This window comes from Lutra lutra, chromosome 3, assembly GCF_902655055.1.
Source record: "Lutra lutra chromosome 3, mLutLut1.2, whole genome shotgun sequence".
In the NCBI taxonomy this organism is placed as follows: Eukaryota; Metazoa; Chordata; class Mammalia; order Carnivora; family Mustelidae; genus Lutra; species Lutra lutra.
In genome coordinates, this window is record NC_062280.1 from 148,291,212 (window position 1) to 148,315,699 (window position 24,488).

Here is a 24,488-nt window from a genome sequence, read left to right on the forward strand (position 1 = left end):
GTCTCTTCTCTTAAACTTGGCCTGTTTTGATGTATAAATATTTTCTTACCCTATCTTAATGTAGTCAGAAATACAAACTACTATGAAGATGAATCTGCTTTTTTTTTTGTTTTTTAATTAAGCTGAATTTTAAAATACTTTGTTATGAGGGAATACTGGATGATTTGAACTGCAGTTCCAGTAATTATATAATTTTTAGGTTTCTTTATATTTTCAAAAAAATAAAATATGCAGTAGAATTAAAATTCATAGAATGTTTTAGACAGCAGTCAGAAGATGTAGGTAGTATAAGTCGGACAAGTACTGAACTACTGAACTGAAAAATAAAAAAAAAACCCTGACTGGTTCTTTGCTTGTCCTGTGAATTTAGACTAGTCATACTGTTATTATAAGACTAAATTTTCACCGTCTTTAAAAATGAGAGGTATGGACTAAATGAGCACTGGAATTTTTTTCATCTATAAAATTGTGTGAGGATGTATAATGAGTTATGACAGCAGATGATTTAAGTAGACTTTTTCCATTACTATACGTTCTTTATACATATGTCTTAGAACATAACTATGTTAGTAACTATTGAGTTTAAGTGCTAAGGACGTGAATTTGCCTATCTTAGAATAGAATCAGGGTTGGCCTGCGTTTGGGAGAATATGATAACTGGGCCTGCAGAAAGAAGAGGATACCTGCAAAACATTTGAGCAGAAGCGCAGAGTTAAGAATTGGTAGTTTTGGGGCACCTGGCTGGCTCAGTGGGTTAAGCCTCTGCCTTCAGCTCAGGTCATGATCTCAGGGTCCTGGGATGGAGCCATGCCTTGGGTTCTCTGCTCAGTAGGGAGCCTGCTTCCCCCTTTCTCTCTGCCTTCTTCTCTGCCTACTTGTGATCGATCTCTCTCTCTCTCTCTCTCTCTCTCAAATTAATTAATTAAAAAAAGAATTGGTAGTTTTTTGCATCTAGTTAGAAGTGATTTCCCCACTTACTTGAAGATTACAAAGTACAGAGCTGTTAAATTATGAGTAGACATGAGAAGACACAGTTGTTTGGATGATAGAAAGTGAGAAAAAGGGATGAAATCTTAACAAGATTTTAGTCTTACCCCATCCACACAATGTAGAATTTGTTTTATAAAAGAAGTTGGGTAAATAATCAACCACAAAACTCTAGCTCAATTTGGGAGATCAGAAAGTTAAGGATTTGGCATTTTTGTACATATTTTTACCAACAGGTTGTTAATGCACATTCTTTTGAAGTATAATAGATGGTAAATGACTTAAAAACTTGTGTTACTGGGTCTCCTCATGTAATTTATGGAATAATAGGATGTGTGGTAATGAATACACAAGTTTGTGTGGCTAGAATTAAGGATGTTACAAAGCACGGTTATCTCTCCTTAATTCTCCTTTGACTCTTGAGTGCTTGTTGTTTCTAACCATCTGCAACCCCCCTGCTATATTCCCAGTTTGCTTTTTTGATCCCTTCTTTCTTTAAATGTTACATGACTACTTTTCTTTTTTATATAGTAGTTCATGTATATATTTCATTACTCTTGCATCTAGTCTGTGAGGATAGAAGCAAATAATATCCATACCTCCGTGGAGGTATAGGATATATCCCAGTTAACTCCACCAACTACAAAATGAGTAATTCTTTAGTATAAGTATGATCCATTTGCTAAATTTGTCTAGCCCTGTGCGTTGTACATAGTGCTGGTCAGTAATTGTTCAGTGAATGAATTTAAATTGGATTCTAATGTTAATGCTTTGAGATTGATAGAGTATTTTTATTCTTCGTTTTAATAGATGAAAAGAAACTGAGGTTCCTGGACTTTTAAATGCTTTTCCCGAGTTTTACATAGTTACTGAATTGTTCATCCTGAATACTTCTCTGTCTGGAAAGCTAGTGCTTCTTTGTTTAGGTCTTTCTAAGTTCTTTAATAAAGAAGTAAAATTTTTAAGAAGTGTAATGGAAGATAATTATTTTTCTTGTCTTAACCCAAAGTAATATATATTAGTTTTGTTAGACTGCTAATTTTTAAGCTGTGTTTTATGGGAAACAAATTGAAATAATTGCACTTAATTTTATGTTAAGGGAAATGAAAGTTTTGAATCTTTTTTTCATACAGCAAAGGGAGACTGTTTCAATACTGAAAGTAAAATTTTTCTTTAGGTTACTGAGGCTTATTTAATGATGACATTAAGAGAAAAATAAGTCATTTGATTTTCATTTGTATTTAGGTGTCTTGAATCCTATCTTGAATCAGAATGGTTCTGTTTAGAAGAATCTGGTAAAATTAGGGATTCCTTAAAGTCTGTGCTTTAAAAGGCCTATTTCTTTGCTTTGAGAATCCAGTTTCTTTTCCACCTTCAAGGCTGAATAAGTGTTGCATATTCTTGTATAATTGTTGGTTAATTGTCACTAATTCAAGTGAAATATAATTTGCAGTGAAAATAAGAGCTATAGGACCCTTAAGTTAATGAAGCAGCATTTCTTAGCTCAGTATTTTACAATAGCATATCTAGTCAGAATTCATATTTTTTTCCAGTAACTCTGATAGTTATTTCTACTTTTTATTGAATATCAGCTTTCATAACTGCCTATTCATTTTCTTTATTAAAAAACTGTATTGTTTCTTTGTTCATCTTGTTAATTTCATGACAATATCCTCTGCTCACAATCACAAGATTATAACTTCAGTGACAGCTATGCTGTGAAATACTCATTTTAAAGATTAATAGTCACTACTTCCAAAAAATTAGAATTTTCAAAATCCTTTGAAGTTAATTCACCCTTGTAGAAATGTTCTTCCAGGCACCTGGCTGGTTTAGTTGGTGGAGTATACAACTCTTGATCTTGGGGTGGTGGGTTCGAGGCTCATGTTGGATGTAGAGATTACTTACGAATAAATTCTTCAAAAGAAAAAAAAAGAAATGTTTTTCTATTCCTGTTTCTAGTCAAAGCAGTCTTTTTGTATTTGTATCTATATAAACTATGAAGGCTTTTACCTGGAACTGTGAGAAGTAAAGTATCTTTATTTGGAGACAAATAATTGCTCCCTTCTCCTTTCTTAACCGAATAAAATTGAGAGGTTTTAGAGTGAACTCCTTTTTTTTTTTTCTTTTAAAGATTTATTTATTTATTTGACAGACAGAGATCACAAGTAGGCAGACAGGCAGGCAGAGAGAGAGGAGGAAGCAGGCTCCCTGCTGAGCACAGAGCCTGATGCGGGCTTGATCCCAGGACACTGGGATCATGACCTGAGCTGAAGGCAGAGGCTTAACCCACTGAGCCACCCAGGCGCCTCTGAACTTCTTTTCTTAATATTCATAGAAAAATCCTAATGATGATGTAATAGAGTTGGAGATGTTTGGGCAGGATGCTTCTGCTTTTTTAAACACAAAGGTGTGGGGGTTTGGGGATTGTTTTATGTCTTTTTCTCTTTTACAATTTTATGCATTTATTTAGAGAGAGAGAGCACACACGTGAGCAAGGGAGGGGTTCTGGAGAGAGGGAGAAAGAATCCCAACCAGACTCTGCACTGAGAGCAGAGCCTGAGGCAGACTTCAGTCCCATAACCATGAGATCACGACTTGAGGTGAAGTCAAGAGTCCGATGCTTAACTGACTGAGCCACCCATTGGCCCCATGTTTTACGTCTTTGATACAGTGGTGGTGGTAATAGTTTTTGTTGTTGTTTTTTCAAAATAAGTATTTAGTTGCTCATAATCCACAGATTGTTTTTGAAGTGTATTCTTGCCCCCTTTTCTATTAATGCATATTCATATATTTTCCAAAGAAAAGGATTTTTTTTTTAAAGATTTTATTTATTTATTTGAGAGACAGAGATCACAGGTAGGCAGAGAGGCAGGCAGACAGAGACAGATGGGGAAGCAGGCTCCCTGCTGAGCAGAAAGCCCATTGTGGGGCTCGATCCCAGCACCCTGGGATCATGACCTGAGCCAAAGGCAGAGGCTTTAACCCACTGAGCCACCCAGGCACCCCAAAAGAAAAGGATTTTACTGTAAATACTGTCTATAGCTATCTCTTTAAATTTAACCATACATTTTGGATAATTTTTTGATGCTTTTAAGTATTCTACAGCAAAGTATTTCACTGTGCATTTATTGTAGCTTAGCCAGTCCTTGCTGTTTGACCTGTGCAGAATTATAGTAGGTAACTGTTTTGATTGTGGTGTATTATCCCATGTGATCCTCACAAATACTGCTTGGTGTAGGTATTTTTATCACCTATTTACAGGTATAAACTGAACCCAGAGATGTTAAGTAATTTGCCCAGATTTTTTAGCTAATTATAATGATGAAGATAATGATAATAGCATTCAGTTATTTGCCAGACACAGTGCTCTGTTCTTTTCATACATGGTTTCATTTAACTCTGATAAGGACCCTAAATGAGGTAGACCCTATTAAATCACTTTTTACAGAAGAACAGGCTCAGTGAGATTAGGTACTTATTCATGGTCCTAGTTCCAACAAGTAGCACCTGTTCATGACTCCTTTCTAAAATTATGCAGTTGATAGTTTTTGTCCTGCTTTCAACCTCTGCTTATTTCTGAGGAAATAAGTAAAACTTCTAGCAGTGAAAGACACTTCCAGCAAGTTGTCTATCTATCTTGGTTGCCTCATCTCTAAAGTATGGATGGTAATCTCCTTTTATAGGGTTGTTCTATTAAGTGATGACATATACAAAGCACACAGGGTTTATAGTAGTGCTCAACAAATATTCCTGCTATTATTATTTTATCCTGATTATGTAGATTTTTATTCCAGTTATAAAAGCAATAAACGCATATTATAGAAAATGTAGAAAAATATAAAGGAGCTGAGAAAGTAATCAGTCTCACTACTAATGACATTTTGACAGACTTCCAGAAAACTGGAATATTTTTTATATTTAGATTTTTTTTCTTTTTAAAGATTTTATTTATTTGAGAGAGGGAGAGAGCAAGAGAGCACAAGCAGGGGGAGGGGCAGGCAGAGGGAGAAGCCGACTCCCCGCTGAGCAAGGAGCCAGATGCGGGATTCCATCCCAGGACACAGATCATGCGAAGGCAGACTCTTAACTGATTGAGCCACCCAGGTGCCCCTCCCACCCCCCCATATTTAGATCTTTCACTACAAGTGATATACTGGAATTTTTTGTTTATGGGAATATCTCTTCTGATTAATTTCTTCAGGAAGAATAGAGACTGTGATCTTAATGTACTATCACAGTTCCTGGCCCACAGTAGGTACTCATTAAATATTTGAATTGTACTATTAGAGCTTTTGTGATTTTTCAGTTTCTCATCATTAATAACTGCCTTCTGCATTTAAAAAAAAAGATTATGAAATGATTTGAATGAAAAAATAAAGATGGTAGATGTGCAGTATGGCTTCAGGAAAACTGAGTTTGCTCTACTTTTGGACGAAGTGGTTAGGTACAGCCATTAAACGTGCTGAGAGCTGAGTAAGAACATTGTGAAATTACATTCTAAAGGCCAGAAACAATTTTTTAATGACTACAGCCTTGAAACAGATGGTTGTCAAAACTTTGCCAGGAAAAAAGTTCAGCAGTAAATTGGCATAGCTCTCTAATCGCTGAGAAAGATGCCTTCCTGTCAGCCTATGGCAGTAAGTGGGAGCTTTTGCCCCCTCCTAAGAAGGTGGTGTCTGGATGCCATGATCCTTTTGGAGTAATGGCTTCCCTTTAAATCTGAAGTTCTTTCATTGGAAATATTAAATTGTCTGTGCATAAAGAATTTAAAAGTGGGTTATAGTATGCAAAATCATGAAAACTTAATCTGGAACAGGAGGGATTCTTATTTAGTAATCTGTGAATACTGCTTTGGGATATTACTGAAAGCCTTCCCCGTGCATATGAGAGGAACATTCAGACCAAAGTTTTAAGTTAACTTATAAATTATTTTTGACTTAAATGAAAATAGAATAGCTAAATAATAGTTGCAATAAAAAATATCTAAAATTGGGCGTGTGGTAACTCTGGAGTTACCTGCCAGAGTCATTAAGACTTAAAACTTCATTTTTACAAGCATGTATAAGCGTTGAAAGTGAAATGGGTGTAAAAAGGAATTCACAGAAAATTAGCTCCCCCACTTTTTTAAAAAGCTTCTTTAAGTGTGTTTTTATTATGTGCAGCTATTTAATGAATGGATTAAATACAATTTCAGGTTCAGTTCAGTTTTTCTCACTCGATACGTGTCGTTACTAAGAGCTTTGACTTTGGCCTTACAAAGTCCTCATTCTGCACATTCCATACTGCACCGTTCATACTGCACAATTACTCAGGTTATAGTGGCTTTCAGTACATGTGAGTGCCAGTGTATGCTGCTCCTTAGGTGAAATAAGGAACTTTTTGTTGACTGTGCTTAAGTGCAGGAACTTGAGATGTGAATGGAGGGTGCTCTGAGGCAGAGATACTAGCTAAGGATAGTGTTGATGTATACACTGCTTGCCAGATCTTCATTTCCAGATGAGTTGAAAAAGGAGCAAGATGAAGTTTTAAATTTTAGGATAATATCCCCTTTCAGTAACTGTTGCTGTGTCATTGCTATTAGAGTTTTGCTCCTTTTTTTTTTTTTTAAAGATTTTATTTATTTGACAGAAATCACAAGTAGGCAGAGAGGCAGGCAGAGAGAGAGGAGGAAGCAGGCTCCCTGCTGAGCAGAAAGCCCGATGTGGGGCCTGAACCCAGGACCTGGGATCATGACCTGAGCCGAAGGCATCGGCTTAACCCTCTAAGCCACCCAGGCGCCCCAGCAGCTCCTTTTTGATAAATATTCCAGCAGTGACAACTTAAAACAACCATAATACTATCACTTAATGCTGTGTATGAGAAAATATGGGTGGTGTTTACTTTATAAAAACTAGTCATTCATTTTAGAGAATTCTAGAGATACATATAAGCTTAATGTTAAAAATACTATACTTTCCCAATGACATTTGTTTCATGGTGTTTTCATTATGAGAACAGTTTTTTGTTAAATTTCTGTGCTAAAGAAAATACAAATACTCAAGGACCACACCCCTCCTATACATCACTTCTGTCTGATTAAAATTATGGGCAGATTTCTCGGTTAGTGTTTTGTTAAGGTATTTTAAAATGAAATTTTAAGGATTCTGACACTAAATGCAGGTGGTAGAAAGATTACTAGTAATTGCTGGTCTGAATTTTTCTGATTTCACAGTTAAAGGACCAGTGTGAATAGGCTTTTCTTTTTGTTATATTTGTCTTTTGATTTTTTTTTTTTCCTATTTACAAAAGTAAATCCTTTTCTTAGAAAAAATTAGAACATAAAACTCTGTTTTGAGGGGCGCCTGGGTGGCTTAGTTTTAAGCATGACTCTTGCTTTTGGCTGGGGTCATGATCTCAGGGTCTTGAGATGGAGCCCTGTATTGGGCTCTGTGCTGGCTGTCGATCCTGCTTAGAATTTTCTCTCTCCCTCTCCCTCTCCCCGCACTTGCACTTCCTCTCTCTCTAAAATAAATATATAAGATCTTTTTAGGAAAATTTTATTTTGGTTCTTAAACTGCGTAATAATTGGCTTATTAGTGCTATGAATGCTGATTTTGCTAGGCTAAAAATGGGAATGAGAGCGTTATTTGAACAAGGAAAACAAAAGGTATATGTAAGTGCTCTGTGAGTGTGTGTTAGAGTTAAGGGTAGACTCTAGGGGGGTGCAGCCTTGATGAGAGAATTAAAGATGCTTTTAATATTTCATTTTAATAAGTGAAGCTAGTTCAGCATTTAGAAGGTCTTTGTAGTTTGCCTTACACCTCTTTCACCTTTATTTTTTACTGTTTTAATATAAATCCTGGACTTGAGACAAATGGGTCTTGTCCGTACTCCCTGATGCACTATGTCCTTTGAAACCTCAGGGATCCACTTTTAGGCTGTTTCTTTTGCCCCTGGAGACTTCCGCCTTTCACCATTGCAAATACTTATGCCCCTCAAAGCTCTTCAAGAGTTGCCTACAAGAACATGTTTTTAATATTTTAAAAATCCACCACATCCTTGAAGATTACAACTTGCTCATATTCGGTATTTAATAATTATTGAGTGAATTATTATGAACATTTTAGATTATTTGTCGTACTTTTATACAATGATAGGAATTTGTCTCAACTTTCAAATGGGTTATTGTACAAGCAAATGTGGTAATACCATTTTTTTAAAAAGATTTATTGGGGCACCTGAGTGGTTCAGTCGGTAGGGCATCTGCCTTCCACTTAGGTCATGGTCCCAGGCTTCTGGCATTGAGCCCCATGTTGGGCCCCTGCTTAGCAGGGAGTCTGCTTCTCCCTCTCTCTCCCACCGCACTTGTGTGCTTTCTCACTATCTTTTTCTCTCTCAAATAAATAAATACTTAAAAATATATATATTTTTTAAAAATTTATTTTAGAGAGCTTGAGCAGGGGGAGGAGCAGAGAGAGAGAAAGAAAGGGAAGCAGACTCCCCAGATCAGGGTGAGTGGCTTGATCTCGACAACCAGAGCTGACATCAGGAGTCAGATGCCTAGCCTACCTGACTGGGGCAGCCAGGCACTCCTATACTAATTCCTTTAGAACAGGGTTTCTCAGTGAGGGGTGCTGTTGACATTTTGGGTTGGATAATTCTTTGTTGTGGAGGGGTTGCCCTTTCTGTTGTGGGATGTTTAGTAGCATCCCTAACCCCCACCCCAGTTGTGAGGACCAACAATAGCTATAAAAATTGCCAAATCACCCCTGGTTGAGAACAGTTCATTGGAAGAAAAAAGCATATGGATTTCAGGATTCTTAATTATAGCTTATAGTGTGTATGCATGTTGTTTTTGAAGGGTGGCTTTTATTTTTTTATTTTTATTTTTATTTTTTTGAAGAGTGGCTTTTAAATAGAAATGAAATGTTTCAGAGTTCTTCAAATTTAACCTTGTATAATTCAAGGAAATTATCTCGGGCACTATTAATTCTTAAAAAATTTTATGACTTAAGGAAATTGCATTTGTTTTTTACTGTTTTGTATATTTTACATGAAATAATAAATTTTATTTGGTGTTTCCTCCAGATTGAAATTAAAATGAAAAAGACAGAGGCTGTGAGATGGGAAAAGCTAGAGGGGCAAGGAGATGTGCCTAAACCAAAACAGTTCATAGCAGGTTTGTTGTCTGGCCTTGATGAGCTTTAAATTCATATTGTGTTATATACTTGAAGTTAAATAGTAATGAGCATTCTTTCTATTTTCATTATTTATGTTCCCAAGAACAGATACAGGGAGTGCAATAGGATTGCTCTGTAATGAATACAAAGTGCCTTTTATGTGAAGTTTCTACCTTCTTCAATTCTTCAGCTGAGAATAAGAGTGAATGCCTGCATAAACCCTGAGGGGGTTGCGTTTTTATTGTTTACCCAGTCGCTGTATGACATTAGTTGAGGGTTGTTTTTGTGTGTTACCCTTTCCTATTGCTTCTTTTTGGGTTGTAAGTGGATTAAAGGTTTATTCTGCTGAAATAATTTCTTCCTCTTCGCTCTTTTTATTTATTCCTTTCTATTTCTTCTGATATTGTCAACTCTAATTTCGTGGACTTTCAGGGCTTCACAGAGTAAAATACCTAACCCATTTCACTCTATTGCTCTTAAAGAAGTGCTCACAGGTCATGAAAACCTAAGAAAAGCCCAGAAGAGTGGAAAACTAGGGTTGATTGTTTTTAACCCTATAAGGAACAGGCTACTACTTACTTGGGATCAGTGTTAAGCCTATGCAGTAGACAGCTATTTTTTCTAATGGAATGATTAATCTGCTTAGATACTGTTAGAACTACAGTCTGAGAGTATGTTTTATAGCAATGCCCTCATTAAGGAAAGGAGAAAAAATTTTTTTGATTAATATTCTGATTTGATGACTAAAATGCTACTTACAGATTTTTTCACTGCTCTTTCTGTAACAGAAAATAGAATTCTTGTGGCACCTTTTAGAAAACACTGAGTTAGCCAACAAATCATTCATTATATATTTTTAATTTATTTTTTTTATTCATTATATTTTATTTTTATTTTGAAATAATTTTAGATGTCCCTAGAAGGTGCAGAAATGATAATCTCATGTACCCTTCACCCAGTTTCCCTGCATAATAACATCACAACTAGTCTGTTGTGTAATTAGCAAAAGCAGAAAGTTGACACCAACAGATAATTTTTAAGGATTGAAATATTTGAAGTTGGTATGTAGGCTGTTAAGCTTCTGCTTCACATTTTATTTTAAAAGACAGGAAAGATGTTATGTGATTCTTTTGGGTCTGATTCCCGGAGATTTGGGGGCTGAGGTTTATATAGAGCTCAAAAAGCGTTTAAAAAACAAAAACAAAAAACTTTAAATCTTACTCAGTTCTAACAACAGTCCTCTATAGGAGGCAGCCCTGTTTTGCAGGGTCTAAAAGTAAGCAACTTGCTTAAGATCACCCAGCAGTTTTTGTGGTCTAGGACTAAACCCTGGTCTTCAGGGTCTTAGTCTGGTCCTTATATAAACCCTGTATGTGATGCTGGTTGTTGCTGCATCTTCTAACAATGGAAAAAAGTCTCTGCTCACCTGAGAATCTTTGCAGTTATTTGATATTATAATGAATGAACAAGGAAGTTAGGTTACCCATCCATTCCTCAGTAGTTTATCCACCATCTACTGGTGGTAAAGTTTTCTGAGATTAAATATGGAGATTTTTTTAGTGTTGTAGTTGCAGAGTTTTTCTAAACTCAATGCCTTGGATATTTCAGATGTTATTCCTTCTGTCTTGTTATATTTTTGTAAGGAATTGATATGCTTGTCAGATTTCCATGTCCTGCAAGCTGGAGAGTGCAGATAAGGGCAAGTTGTTTAACCTTTCTGGATCAGTTTTCTTATCTGTAAAATGGAGGTTAGAATCTGTTCCCTTTCTTCTTAGGGAGTCAGCATTAGGATTAATTAAACCCATGCTTTTTTAGGCTCTTAATTTAATACAACATACTTTTTTTTTGCTTTCTTTGGCTACTAGTGAAAATGCACATAGATCGAGAGGGGATTACTGGTAGAAAAGGGTAGATCGGAAAACTATATGCTTACCCTAAACAAAACTATGTGGGGTGCTGTTTGGTTTTGTTTCTCTGGGGAGATAGGCAGGGAGGAAGTTGGCTTACAGGTGAAAAGAAGGGATGGAACAACAGACTGAACAGTTGGTAGTTTCTCATTTTTGAAATATTTTGAGGAAAGAGGGACATGTTGTATGTCCTAATTTATTAATAGGAAAACTTTGAGTTCGGTTTTTTAAAGCTCTGTGGCTACACTGTCCAGTACCTGCTGTCCATGTACCTGCTGAGCGTTTGAAAATGACTGGTTTGGATTGAGTTGTGCTGGAAGTATAAAATACCAGATTTTGAAGACTCTATGAACGGACATAAACTGTCTTAATATATTTATATTGATCCATGTTGAAGTGATACCGTTTTGCGTATATTAGGTTAAATAAAATATATTACTAGAATGCATTTTACCTGATTCTTTCTAGTATCATGGCTACTAGAAATTTTTAAATTATGTATGTGGCTCACATTTGTGGCCTATGTTGTATTTCCACTGGAGAGTGAACACAACTGCTCTTATAGCTACTAGGTAGATTACTTTTTAATTACTCGGGTGCCACCATCTTGATTCCCTTAGTCTTTGGGACAGCCCTGGCAGTGCCCTGAGCTGCTGAGCCAGTCAGTAGCCTCTCTGGTTTTAAGCAGCCTTGATTTACCTCAGTGTGTCCTACAGGTACTATTATTTTCTGTGTGTGCATGAGTGAGCATTGAACTCCAAATGATCACATGGTGTATTTTTCAACATTCAAGAATTGCTTATTATCTCCTATTGAAATAATTAATAATTTAATGTGGGGAGAGGATGGAGTCTTAACTCAACATCTAATGGCATGAATAATTATATATTCAGTTTATCTCTACTCTGAAAGAGGCACCTCGAAAAAGCCATGTTTTTAACATTTATTAAAATTTACTTAGAAATTTCTTAATGAAGCATTATTTAAAAACACTTTTTAGAATTGTACTATCTCAGCAACTTTTCTGTAATATAAAAAGTTCTAATATATTTTTCACTCAGTTCCCTCATTTTTAATACAAAGAATGTTTTTAATCTAATTCTGTAATATGTACCAAAAATATATACTTCATTAGATTTTGCTCAAAAGAAATTCCTGGATTTTACATTACACTGATTCAGTTTGTAGAAGTGTAAATCTGATTATTGATTTATATATCAGAAAGACATTTATTATGAAATTTAGTGACCTAAACTATTTTCTGTGATGTTCTATATGTCATGGTCACAAAGTTTACATATTCTTGACATAATCATCATATGTTGATTAATCACATCTATCTTTTTTACTCCATAGATGTAAAGAACTTATATCCATCATCATCTCATTATACAAGAAATTGGGATAAATTGGTTGGTGAGATCAAAGAAGAAGAAAAAAATGAGAAGTTGGAGGGAGATGCAGCTTTAAACAAACTATTCCAGCAGATCTATTCAGATGGTTCTGATGAAGTGAAACGTGCTATGAACAAATCATTTGTAAGAACCTAAGCTTGAAAAACATATACTGTGGTAGTACTCCAGAAATTTTAAAAGAAAGATTAATTAGGCAATTTGAAACCATATTGCATGTACTGTGGTTGGGAGGCCTTTTTGAATAGGCTTCATCTGAACATTTCTTTCTGCTCTAAACTAAGAGTAATAATTGGGGAAGTTGGAAACTTGTCGGGGAGTTGAGACGCAAGTGGTTTATTCCAAATATTTTTTAATTACTGAGTTAGAACTTGGAAGGCTTAAGGAAATACTCTAATTACTGTAGTTGGATTTATCACAATAGCTGAAGGAATCTCCATTAGAACCATATATAGTGGCCTCAGTGTCAGAGATGAAGAATATAGACAGGAAACTGCCAGAACAGTGTTTGGCAAGTAGCAGGTGCACATTAATTACTCATTGGTTTGTTAATGATTTATCTGTTGATTAAGGAAATAAGCACCAGGACAACATAAATACCACCTAAATTCAAGGCCTCAAGTTCTGAGATTTTAATAACAAGTCATCTCTATAGAACTAGGTTGATTATTTTCCTGTAGTTGTAATCATTTGACTTTTATCAGTAGTTTTGGAAATGTCACCCTCTTCTAAGGCATTTATATTCAAATTAGTATTTAGTTAATAAATGTCTTGGAGACTTAGATATTCTACAGAAGTTACCGTGTTGTAACTGCTCGTGATTGAGCATTTCACTGTTGATTTTAAAATGTGTTTCTAATTAAACTTTTTATGTTGAAATAATTATAGATTTATATGCAGTTGTAGGAAATAATGTAGATAAAGATCCCTTGTATCCTTTACACAGTGTCCCCTAGTGGCATCATCTTGCAGAACTACAGTAGTGTATCACAACCATGATATTGACAGTCAGATGAAGAACATTTCCACTGCCACAGGATTCCTTCAGTGTAGTCATTTTATAGCCATACACACAGCCACCCTGCCCTTCCTTAATTCCTGGCACCACTAAACTGACAGGTCTTTGTGAGATACATAGTGTGTAGATATTTTCTCTCAGTCTGTACTTTGACTTTTTATTTTCTTAATAGTCTTTTGCAGAGCTAAAGTATCAGTTTTGATGAAGTTCAATTTATCAGTGTTTCCTTTTAGGGATTATGCTTTTATTATCAAGTCTGGAACTCTTTGCCTAGTCTTAGATCTGAAAGATTTTCTCCTGCGTTTTTCTTTCAATAAGTTTTATGGTTTTACGTAATACGTTGAAGTCCATGATCCATCTTAAGTTAGTTTTTTTAATATGAAGTTGAGATGTAGGTTGAGGTTTTTTGTATGTTTTGTTTTTAGCCTGCCTGTGTTCATTTGCACCAGAACCATTTGTTGAAAAACTCTTTCTAACATTGAATTGTTTTTGTGTTTCTCAAAAGTTACTTGAGTATATTTGTCTGTTTCTGAGTTCTCTTTTTCATCGACCTACATGTCTCCTTCCGTTAATACTATAGTCTTGATTATCTCAGTTATGAAAGTTTTGAATCCAGGAAGAGTCATTCCTTCTGCTTTGTTAGTCATTTTCAAAATTGTTTTAGGTATTCTAGTTCTTTTGCTCTTCCTCATAAACTTTAGAATATTTTGTGTATATATCAAAACATCCTGTTAGGTATCGCATTGGACTATATATCAGTTTGGAGAGATTGACATTTTTACTGTGTTGAATTTGCCAATTTTATTTAGATCTTTGATTCTTTCATCAGCGTTGTGCAGTTTTCTACATGTAAATCCTAAATGTTTTGCAAGAGATACCTAAGTATTCGTTTTTGAGTGATTGTAAATTGTATTGTATATTTAACTTTGGTGTCCTTGTGCTAGTGTTTAGAAATACAGTTGGTTTTTTGTTTATCTTATATTCTGTGACCTTGCTAAACTCGTTTATTCTAGGAAATCTTTTGGTAAGTGTGGGTTTCTCTGTAGATAGTCATATTTTCAAGTAAGGACTTTTAAATCTGATATTTGTGACTTACATCTTTTTTTTTGCTTTATTGCAATGGCTGGAACTTCTGGCACTATGTTGAATAAGAGTGGTGAGAGTGGACATTTATGCCTTGTTCCCATTTTAAGGGAAAAACCAGTCTTCCACCATTAATTACAATGTTAGTGGTAGGTTTTTTGTAGATGCTCTATCAGGTTGAAGGTCTCTATTCCTTGTGAGATTTTATCATGAATGGCTGTTGACTTTTTGGAAGATAGCTATTAGCTAGCTATGCTTTTTGAATGCTTTTTTTGGCATTGATTAAAATGATTATGTGATTTTTTTCTTCTTTAACCTGTTACAATGGTGATTTTATATGATTAGTATATTTCAGCTAAAACCCTGCTAAGAGGGAAATTTATACCATAAACACACACAATAGAAAACAGAAAGTCAAATCAATAATCTAATTCACATCTGAACAACCTAAGAAGATAGCAAAATAAACCCAAAGCAAGCAGATGGAAGAAAATAACAAAGAACAGAAATGAATGAAATTTATAATAAAAATTATATTTTATTTATTGCATCCTTGGGATAAGCTTCATCTGGTCATGGTGTATAATTCCTTTTATATATATCACTCAGTTCTACTTTCAGATACTTTGTTAAAGATTTTTTAATCTATGTTCATAAGAGATACATTTTTTTTTTATGTCTTTGTCTGATTTTGGTATCTGTGTAATACTAACTTCATAAAATGAATTGGGAAGTACTCTGCTGTTTTTTGGAAGAGATTGTATAGAATTGGTGTTAATTTTTCTTTAAACTAGTAAAATCATCTGGGCTTGGACATTTCTTTTTTGTCAAGATTTTAAAAATTACTTAATTATTCTAGGGGTGCTTGTGTGACTTAGTGGGTTAGGCCTCTGCCTTCGGCTTAGGTTATGATCTCGGGGTCCTGGGATCGAGCCCCGCATCGGGCTCTCTGCTTGGCAGGGAGCCTGCCTCTCCTTCTCTCTCTGCCTGCCTCTCTGCCTACTTGTGATCTCTCTCTCTCTATCAAATAAAATAAAAATAAAAATAAATTACTTAATTATTCTAATAGCTTTGTAGGACTGTTCCAGTTATCTGTTTCATATCATTGAGTGACCTGTGGCAGTTTGTGTTTTTGAGCATTTTATTCTATTTAGTTTGTCTAACCTGTCAATGTTGGTAGTATTTTCTTACTATTTTTATTTTGCTATCTACAGGGTCTGTAGTGATATTCCATTTCATTCCTATGGCGGTAATTCGTGTCTTTTCAGTCTTGATACAGAGGTTTGTCAATGTCAGTGAATTTTTTTCTTTCCACAGAATCAGCCCTTTGTTGACTTAAGAATATATTTTCTTCTATTCTTTATTATAAATTTCATTTGTTTCATAAATTTCCCTCTTAGCAGGTTTTTAGCTGTCTCTAAATGTCTAAATGTCTTCTAATATTATATTGTCATTCACTTTAATATGTATTTTGATTTATTTGAGACTTCATCACATGGATTGTTTAGAAGTGTGTTGTTCAGTTTTCAAATGTTTGGAGATTTTCCTGTTACCTTATTACTGGTTTCTGATTTTATTCCATTGTGATTTGAGATTATGTACAATGTGATTTACATTGTTTCATTGCCCAGCATTCAGTCTATCTCAAGTTTGTTTCGCTTGAAAAGAAGGTGTATTCTGTTGTTGGAAGGAGTGTTCTGTAGTTGTCTGTTAGATCTTGTTGATACTGTTGTTGAATTCCTCTGTATCCTTGCTGATTTTGTCATATTGTTCTGTCAATTTTTGCTTCACATATTTTGCAGCTCTGTTTGGTTCATATGCATTTAGGATTGCTGTATCTTCATGGTAGATTGACCTTTTTATCATATATACATGTCATTCTCTAGCTCTGGTAATTTTCTTTGCTCTGATACTAATGTAGCCAATTCTCCTGTCTTTGATTAATCTTTGCATGATGTGTTGTTCTATTCTTTTATTTCCAACCTGTCTATATCATATTTAAGTTGATTCCTTCTGTTTTAAAGTGAGTATCTTGGAGATAGCATATAGTTGGGTAGTTTTTCATCTCTTCTGCCGGTCTCTGTCTTTTATTTGATGTATTCAGATAATTTACATTTAATGTAATTATTAATTAGGACTTTAGGACTTTAATTCTGCCATTTTCTATTTTTGTTCTGTGTTTTGTTTTTGTTTTTCCTGCCTTCCTCTGAGTACTTTTAAATATTTTTTAGTTTCATTTTTATTTATTTGTAAATTTTTTAGTGTTTCTTCTTTGTATAGGATTTCTAGTGGTTGCTTTGTATGCTAGCTATATTATACATAGCTTATCATAGTTTACTGGTGTTATTTTTTAAAGATTTTATTTATTTGATAGAGATCACAAGTAGGCAGAGAGGCAGACAGAGAGAGAGGGGGAAGCAGGCTCCCTGCTGAGCAGAGAGCCCAACATGGGGCTCAGTCCCAGGACCCTGAGATCATAACCTGAGCCGAAGGCAGAGGCTCAACCCACTGAGCCACCCAGGCGCCCCACCTGGTGTCATTTTTTTTGTCAGTTTGAGTGAAGTGTAGAAACCTTACCACCCCCACCATGTCCCTTTAACCTTTCTCATTTATAATTTTCACAAGTATTTCTTCTACATACTTTTAGAACCACATTATACAGCATTATATTTTCATTCAACTTTCAAACATAATTTAGAAAGCTTGAGAAAAAAGCAAATTCTACTTTATTTGTTGTCTTTTTTTCATTTCTAATGTTCTAAGATTCTCTCATTAGATTTTTCTTATTTTAGAGAACTAACTTTAGGCATTCTTTTTTTTTAATAATTATTTTATTATTTTTTTTTAAGTAGGCTCCATATCTAGAGTGGAGCCCAGTGTGGGTTTGAACCCAAGATCTGAACTGAAGTTGAGTCGTATGCTTAACCAGCTGAGCCACTCACGTGCCCCCTGGCATTCTTTGAGATCTGCCTGTGACAAATTCTGTCAGCAGGGATTTCTTTAGTTTTATCCTGATTGGGGTTTGTTGAATCTCTAGGTTTATATGCTTTCCAAATTTGGGAAATATTCCGCCATTATTTCATTGAATACTTTTTCAGATCTACCCTCTTTGTCTTCTTCCTAGAACCTGATGATATAAGATAAATATTTTGTCACAGTTTCACACATCCCTGGGACTTTCTTCATTTTATTTCTCTTTTTTCTCTTTTGTTCTGATTAGGTGATTTATATTGTCCTGTTTTCAGGTTCACTGATTCTTTTCTCTATCCCTTCTCTTCTGTTCTTTAGCCTATCTACTTAAGCTTTTTACTTCAATTGTAGTTTTTAATTCTAAAACATTCTATGGTTCTTTATATCTTTTTTTCTTTGCTGAATTTTTCTATTTTTCATTTGTTTCAAGCAAGTTCATGATTTCTAGTTAAAGCATTTTTTATTATGACTAAAATCTTTTGTCAGATAATTTTAACATTTATCATATCTCTAAATTAGCCTCTGTTGGTTGTCTTCTTTCTTGAAAAAATAGAATCTGAAATTTTCCTTCTGCTTTTTTTTTTGACCAACAGTAAGTGATTTTTCAGTTGTAACTGGGATGTTTTCATGTTCTGCAGTGAGACTGCATCTTATTTAAATCCTCTATCTTAGGGATGCCTGGGTGGCTCATCTGGTTAAGCATCTCCCGTCAGCTCAGGTCATGAACCAGGGTCCTGGGATCGAGTCCTGCATCAGGCTTTCTGCTCCTCGGGGAGCCTGCTTCTCCCTCTACCTGCCGCGCTCCATTCTTTTGCATGCTCTTTCTCTCTCTGGCAAATAAATAAATAAAGTCTTTAAAAATAATAAATCCTCCCATCTTATTTGGCTTTCTCTGCCAGTTATTCTTTCAGAGGATGGGAAGGCACTGCCTCGTTATTGCTAGGTGGAGGTAGAAATCCAGTATGCTAATCAGCCTCCTTAGACATCCCAGAGCATCTCTTTGTTACTACTGGGAGTGGGCTATAGATACCTATATGGTTTTCACTGATACCACAGGTGGCAGAAGAGGTGGGTCCATGATAGCCTAGCATGGATGGAAGTCTGGGCTCCTCACTCAGCCTTTACTGGCCTTGAGCGGGGATGGGACCACAGGTTTTTCTGTGGTGTCTAGTGCAGTAGAGCAATTATAGCATAAAACTTTTCTGTCTTCCTAAGCTATCTTTTTTTCTTTCTTCATCGTTTAGCTAGAGAAACCAGGTTTCTATTCAAGATTTTTTGTTTGTGTGCCTCTTAGTGTTTGTAGCTTCTTTAGGAGCAACTCTAGGACATGAGACAAAAGGAAAACCCAGGGGACTCACCACCATGTTACGTTGTTCTTTGGCTCCCAAGGTCCCTAGCTGATCTTCTTCCCTTCATCTTTTAGAGTCTTACGTTTGTTTACATATATATAATGTCCGAAGTTTTTAGTAGTACTTAGTAGAAAGAATAGGATAAAGTATATCTACTCTGTGTCCCCAGGAAGGGAAGTTAGTTTCTTTATTGACTTTTTTAAGGGTATGCTAGAAAGAATAGCAGTGTGTGAAATTTCAAAGATAAGATTATAGAATCTGCATCCATTTTCATACAGAGGCTTTGCTAATAGTGAATGAACCACGTACACCCATAAAACAACCCATCTAGAACATACCAAGTACTTCTGGAAAGACGAGCAAAGTAGACTTTGTCATCTATGATCTTGCAGTCTAATTGGGACAAAAAGACCAACATGTACAAAATAATGAGAGGGAAATGCTAAATTGCACTGTAGTCCATAAAGAAAGAGGGGGAAATAAATGTCATCAGTAAATATCAGATTATAAGCTAAATTTGCTTTCTTCATCTTCATAGGAGTAGTTTATTCTATAGAATTTATCTCTTTTCAAATTTTTCAAAGTTTTTAAATTCCAGTTAGTTACTGTACATGTAATATTAGTTTCAGGTGTACAAAATAGTGATTCAGCACTTCGGTATACCACCCGGTACTCATCACAAGTGTACTCCCTATTCCTTATCCCCTGTTTAACCCATGCCCCCTTCCACCTCCCCTCTGGTAGCTATCAGTTCTCTATAGTGAAGTATACATTCCTTGGTTTGCCGCTCCTTTGGTTTCTTAAATTTGCCTTTTTTTTGTTTCTTAAATTCCACATATTAGTGAAATTACATGGTATCTGTCTCTGACTGACTTATTTCAGTTAGCATAATACTCTCTAGCTCCATCCATGTCATTGCGAATGGCAAGATTTGATTCTTTTGTGTGTGTGTGTGTGTGTGGCTGGGCAATAATCCATTGTGTATGTATACCACTTTTTCTTTTTTTCTTCTCAGATGTCGGTCAGGATTAGATTAGGGTTTTATGGTCAGAGTTAGGGTTAGGCCCGGGGTAAGGGTATATGCCTTGTATCTGCAATTTAGAGAACTCTCTAGAGGACTCGATGACATTAGGATTGGGGTTAGGGCTTAGGGTTAAGGTTAGGGGTTTATGATGTTAGTGGGTTTATATTAATGAGAGAGTATGTTACTTGAATGACAGTTTCTACACAGTGTAGTTCAGTGAGGTATGCACAAGGCTCATGCTATATGCTGCTAATGTGTTTACATATACTTATATCTGAATGAAAGAAGACGTTACTTAAAACATACACTGTATACTTCCACTCAGGTAAGAATAGGTCTGTTCTCATATGCTTCTACACATTACATTTACAAACATACATATCAATATTTTATTTGAAGTCTACCACTTGCCGTTGTGGCTTAGATCTAGGATATAAGTGTTAGCAAAATATGTTACTTGCCTTGGTGGAGCTCTCAGCTTTAATAGGAACCAAGGGTACTAAGCAGATAAAGCAGACCCTTAAAATTCTTAACAGTGTAGTGTAATGCATATTACATTAATGGTAATTATGATCATAAAGAATACAAATTCTACAAAGGTAGAGTCCTGATTAGGGTCAAAGGAGGCAACAGAGAAATGGTGATATCATGTTTAGAGGATAGCTAAAGAATATGGAAAATAAATGGGTGGCAAAGAACATCTCATGCAAAGCAACCCATGTAAGGGAGCTTGACAGGGAGTGTGAGGCATGGGGTTACATGGAGGTTCCAGTGTAGTAGTGGGGTTTGTAACTATATACATATGCCAGCAGCACAGCTGATGATGTAAAAATGTTTAGATTTTGATAATTCATACTGTTTTTTTGCTGTGATCCAAGTCAGTTTAATTTTTAATTGCATTAAGATAACAAATGTCCAGAGTTTTTTAGAATGTACTTATGAATATGCTAAGGTTGTTGGTAGGTGGTAAATTCTATTAATGGTAAATAGATAATCAGTTCTTTAGTGAGATACACATTTTATGTACTCATGTGTATGCACATTAATTTGAAAACTTTCCAGCATTCCCTTGTATATATTTGCCACATTAAGGGGATCTTAAAAGCTCTGTCCAACTTAAAAAGAAAGAGTTTACTTTGCCTGGTCTTTACTATCTTTAACAAAAGAGATTAGTTATTTTCTTGGGGAGCCAATTTTGTTTTCATCAGAAGGTAGATTTTCCACATTTATCTCAATTCTGGTTAGCCGAGGGAGATGTGCTTTTTATTTATATGACTGTGATTTATATATTTATATTTATTTATATGACTTTATATGAACATGATGCCTTCTGCCTAATTTATCTGGAAAGCCTAAAATTAAACCGAAGTATTGTCTTATGTTTATATTGAGCCAAACATAGCTTAAATTTAGAACACTATACTTGAAACAGTTTTAGAAAAATACTCTGTTTTGATTATATGGTCCAAGGATTAATCTATTTTTATTTCTTATTACAGATGGAGTCTGGTGGTACAGTTTTGAGTACCAACTGGTCTGATGTAGGTAAAAGGAAAGTTGAAATCAATCCTCCTGATGATATGGAATGGAAAAAGTACTAAATAAATTAATTTGCTATCACTGTATTGCATATATTCACCTATGCCCATTGTGTATTAATATCGCATTCTTGAATTTTGAACTCTGAGTATCTTTTTGAAAGGTTATACCTCTTTACCTCTTTGTGCTTTAAAAATCATTTTCCTTCCAAGTGTTAAAAGATTCTAATGAAGAACGGAGATCATATTTTAACACTTTTGTCCTTAAGGATTTCAGACATGCCAAAATGGAATGAAGTATCATTTGCTACTGGATAGGTTAGTTCTACCTAGTTATGGAAGTGGAAAAATCATTAATGGGATATCTTGGGTTATTGCCTTATTTTTGATGGAGTATTCTGTTAATAATTTATTAGATTTGGCAGTTTGGGTGAGCATAGATTTTTTTTCAACTTCCATGTTACATTGTTTGCTTTTAAAAAATGCTTTTGGATGGAGTTGTAAATACAATTTTTCTATGAAGAAGCTTGGTTTATTTACCTTTTTCTTAAGTTTTATAATGAGAACTTTGAGAAATTATCAACAGGGAATTCCTGTTTGGTTATTTTTATGGGAAATATTTGTAATTACACTGAGATTTTGGTCCTTACCTTCCAAATTCCTGTATAAAACGTAAGACATCTGAGTTTAACATGCTGCAAATTTATCCATACTGAAGGATAATCTGTGAATTTGGGTCTAAGAGTTATTTTGGAAAGCCCAATGCTACTTCTGGCTGGGGTTTTTTGTTGATTTTTTGTTTGTTTTGTTTTGTTGGATTTGTCCGCCCTCCCCGCACCAGGAGGTTTAAAATTACTGATGGTTTGTTTTGTTTTGTTATTTTGAATTTTTTTCCATATTTTTTTCTTTATTAGAGTATTTCTCATCTCACATCTCCATGTTTACTTTGGTTTCAGTGGTTTAAGGTAGCTGCTGAGAGAATAAATTAATAGGTATATATTTAGTATCTACTCTATTTCTAGAATAAATAGATACCGTGGGAATAAAAAAAGTAAAGACACGTTCATTAACTTCAAAGAGCTTATAATCTAGCAGAGAAAAAATTAACATTCATGAAAGAATTATGGAATGGCTGATTGCTGAACTCATTATAAATAGAGTCTTGAGGCAGAAAAATAGTGTGTTATGATTAAAATTCTTTGCAGTCTGAGCTGTTACAAAGTATAGGCCAATGATGACCTGTAGGTCTGAGTTTGCTTTTTGACCATAATTGTTGAATTGTTGAGGTTGGTGTCTATTAGATCTCACAGTACGTTAAGGCATTCCTGTATCCTCCTAGCTTAGGATAAGGTAGATCAGAGGCAAATCAGGCATTGAGTCAGCCTCCGAAAGAGTGAGAATTCAGTCCCTTCCATCTGTTCGTTTGACTTGAAATGTAGCAGGGTTCATGAGGAAAATGGTGATGGGGTGATACCTGACTACCCAAACCTCTTACAGCCTATTAATGCACCTGGGAGTTTTCACTTCTCCTTCTGCCCACTTACGGCTATAGGCTGCTTTTTTGGTTCTTCAGCACTGAAGGAAAAGGCAAAATTAATTTCTTGCTTGTGTGAATTTCTACAATTTTCTCCTTAAGGAAATTAGATCGTGTTCTGTGTGGCACAATTTCTCAGAACCGTTAGTTCTCAGGGGTGGTTAGGGAGGCCAATGCTACAGACACATAAGTTGAGCACAGCACTACACCAGGGACAAGAATCCTAGCTTCAGCAAATCTCTGCCACTAATTACCTTTATAATCTTCAGCAGGTTTAGCCTTTCTATGTCTTAGTTCCTTTATTTGTAAATAGTCTTTAGGGCCTTAGAGTTAAAAGTCCATGATTATTTTTTTCTAACATTTTATTTATTTGAGAGACAGTGAGAGAAACAGAGCACGAGAGTAGAAGAGGGTCAAAGGGAGAAGCAGATTTCCTGCTAAGCAGGGAGCCTGACATGGGGCCCGATCCCAGGACCCCAGGATCATGACCTGAGCTGAGGGCAGACGCTTAACCAACTGAGCCACCCAGGTGCCCCTAAAAGTCCATGATTCTAAATAAACATTTTTGTTGCTTAAGAGCAGCTTTTTTCTTTCTTAGGAATGACACTATTGTAATAGAAATTGGTTTTTTAAAAATTCTAGTACTGTTTACAAGGATGCATCATATCCACAGTATGTTTATCTGTTGGCTAGATTTATTTAATATTTGGGATTCAGGATTTGCTGAGCCAAATGGAGTTCCTAATATACGTGAGTATAAATGGACCTGGTCCAAGTACAACAGACTTATGGTGAAGAAGGGACTTATGAGAGGTAGGTTAGAGTGCTGCCTTAAAGTACCACTGTTTCTCTTTCACCCTTTTAGATAATGAGAATTTTTAAGCCTCCAGAAAGTTAAAAAAACAAAAACAAAAAATCAATTAAGAGCCTCTTTATCCTTATTCTCTATATTCTCAGATATTAATTGCTCTCTTTTTCTTTCTAGACTTCCATTTTCAGTTCTTAAATTTTGGTTTTCTTAGTGTTCTGGTTAACCTTTTATTTCTTCTTTTTTTTCTTTTTTTTTAAGATTTTATTTATTTATTTGACAGAGATCACAAGTAGGCAGAGAGGCAGGCAGGCAGACAGAGAGGTGGAAGCAGGCTCCCTGCTAAGCAGAGAGCCCGATGTGGGACTTGATCCCAGGACCCTGAGATCATGACCTGAGCTGAAGGCAGAGGCTTTAACCCACTGAGCCACCCAGGTGCCCCTAACCTCTTATTTCTTAAGAAGATACTTTTTTTTTTTCCTTTTAGTATTTCTTATTTTCCTTTTTAAGGTTTAGTACTGGAATATGTTTTTTTCTTAATCTTAGCTTTTTCATCTCTTCTGATTTTTGTAATCATCTGCACCTTGATGACTTCCCAAAGAAGTCAAAATTCCCAAAGAATTTTGAACAAGGTAATCTACTTCTTTGAACTCTTCTATCAAGTAATCTCTTGAGATGGCTATATAGGGTCAATTT

The 24,488-nt window shown here is 35.3% G+C and overlaps 1 protein-coding gene across 1 annotated transcript in view; it reads left to right on the top strand.

Moving 5' to 3' along the window:
* SUGT1 (SGT1 homolog, MIS12 kinetochore complex assembly cochaperone) overlaps positions 1–21,542 on the top strand; it is a 40,561-nt gene extending 19,019 nt beyond the window's left edge. The window contains exons 11-13 of the mRNA XM_047720070.1: positions 9,058–9,148; positions 12,413–12,594; positions 21,412–21,542. Of these exons, the coding sequence (XP_047576026.1) occupies positions 9,058–9,148; positions 12,413–12,594; positions 21,412–21,513 (375 nt within the window). The 3' untranslated portion in view covers positions 21,514–21,542. The remainder of the gene's footprint in view (positions 1–9,057; positions 9,149–12,412; positions 12,595–21,411) is intronic.
* The last annotated feature ends 2,946 nt before the right edge of the window (positions 21,543–24,488 follow it).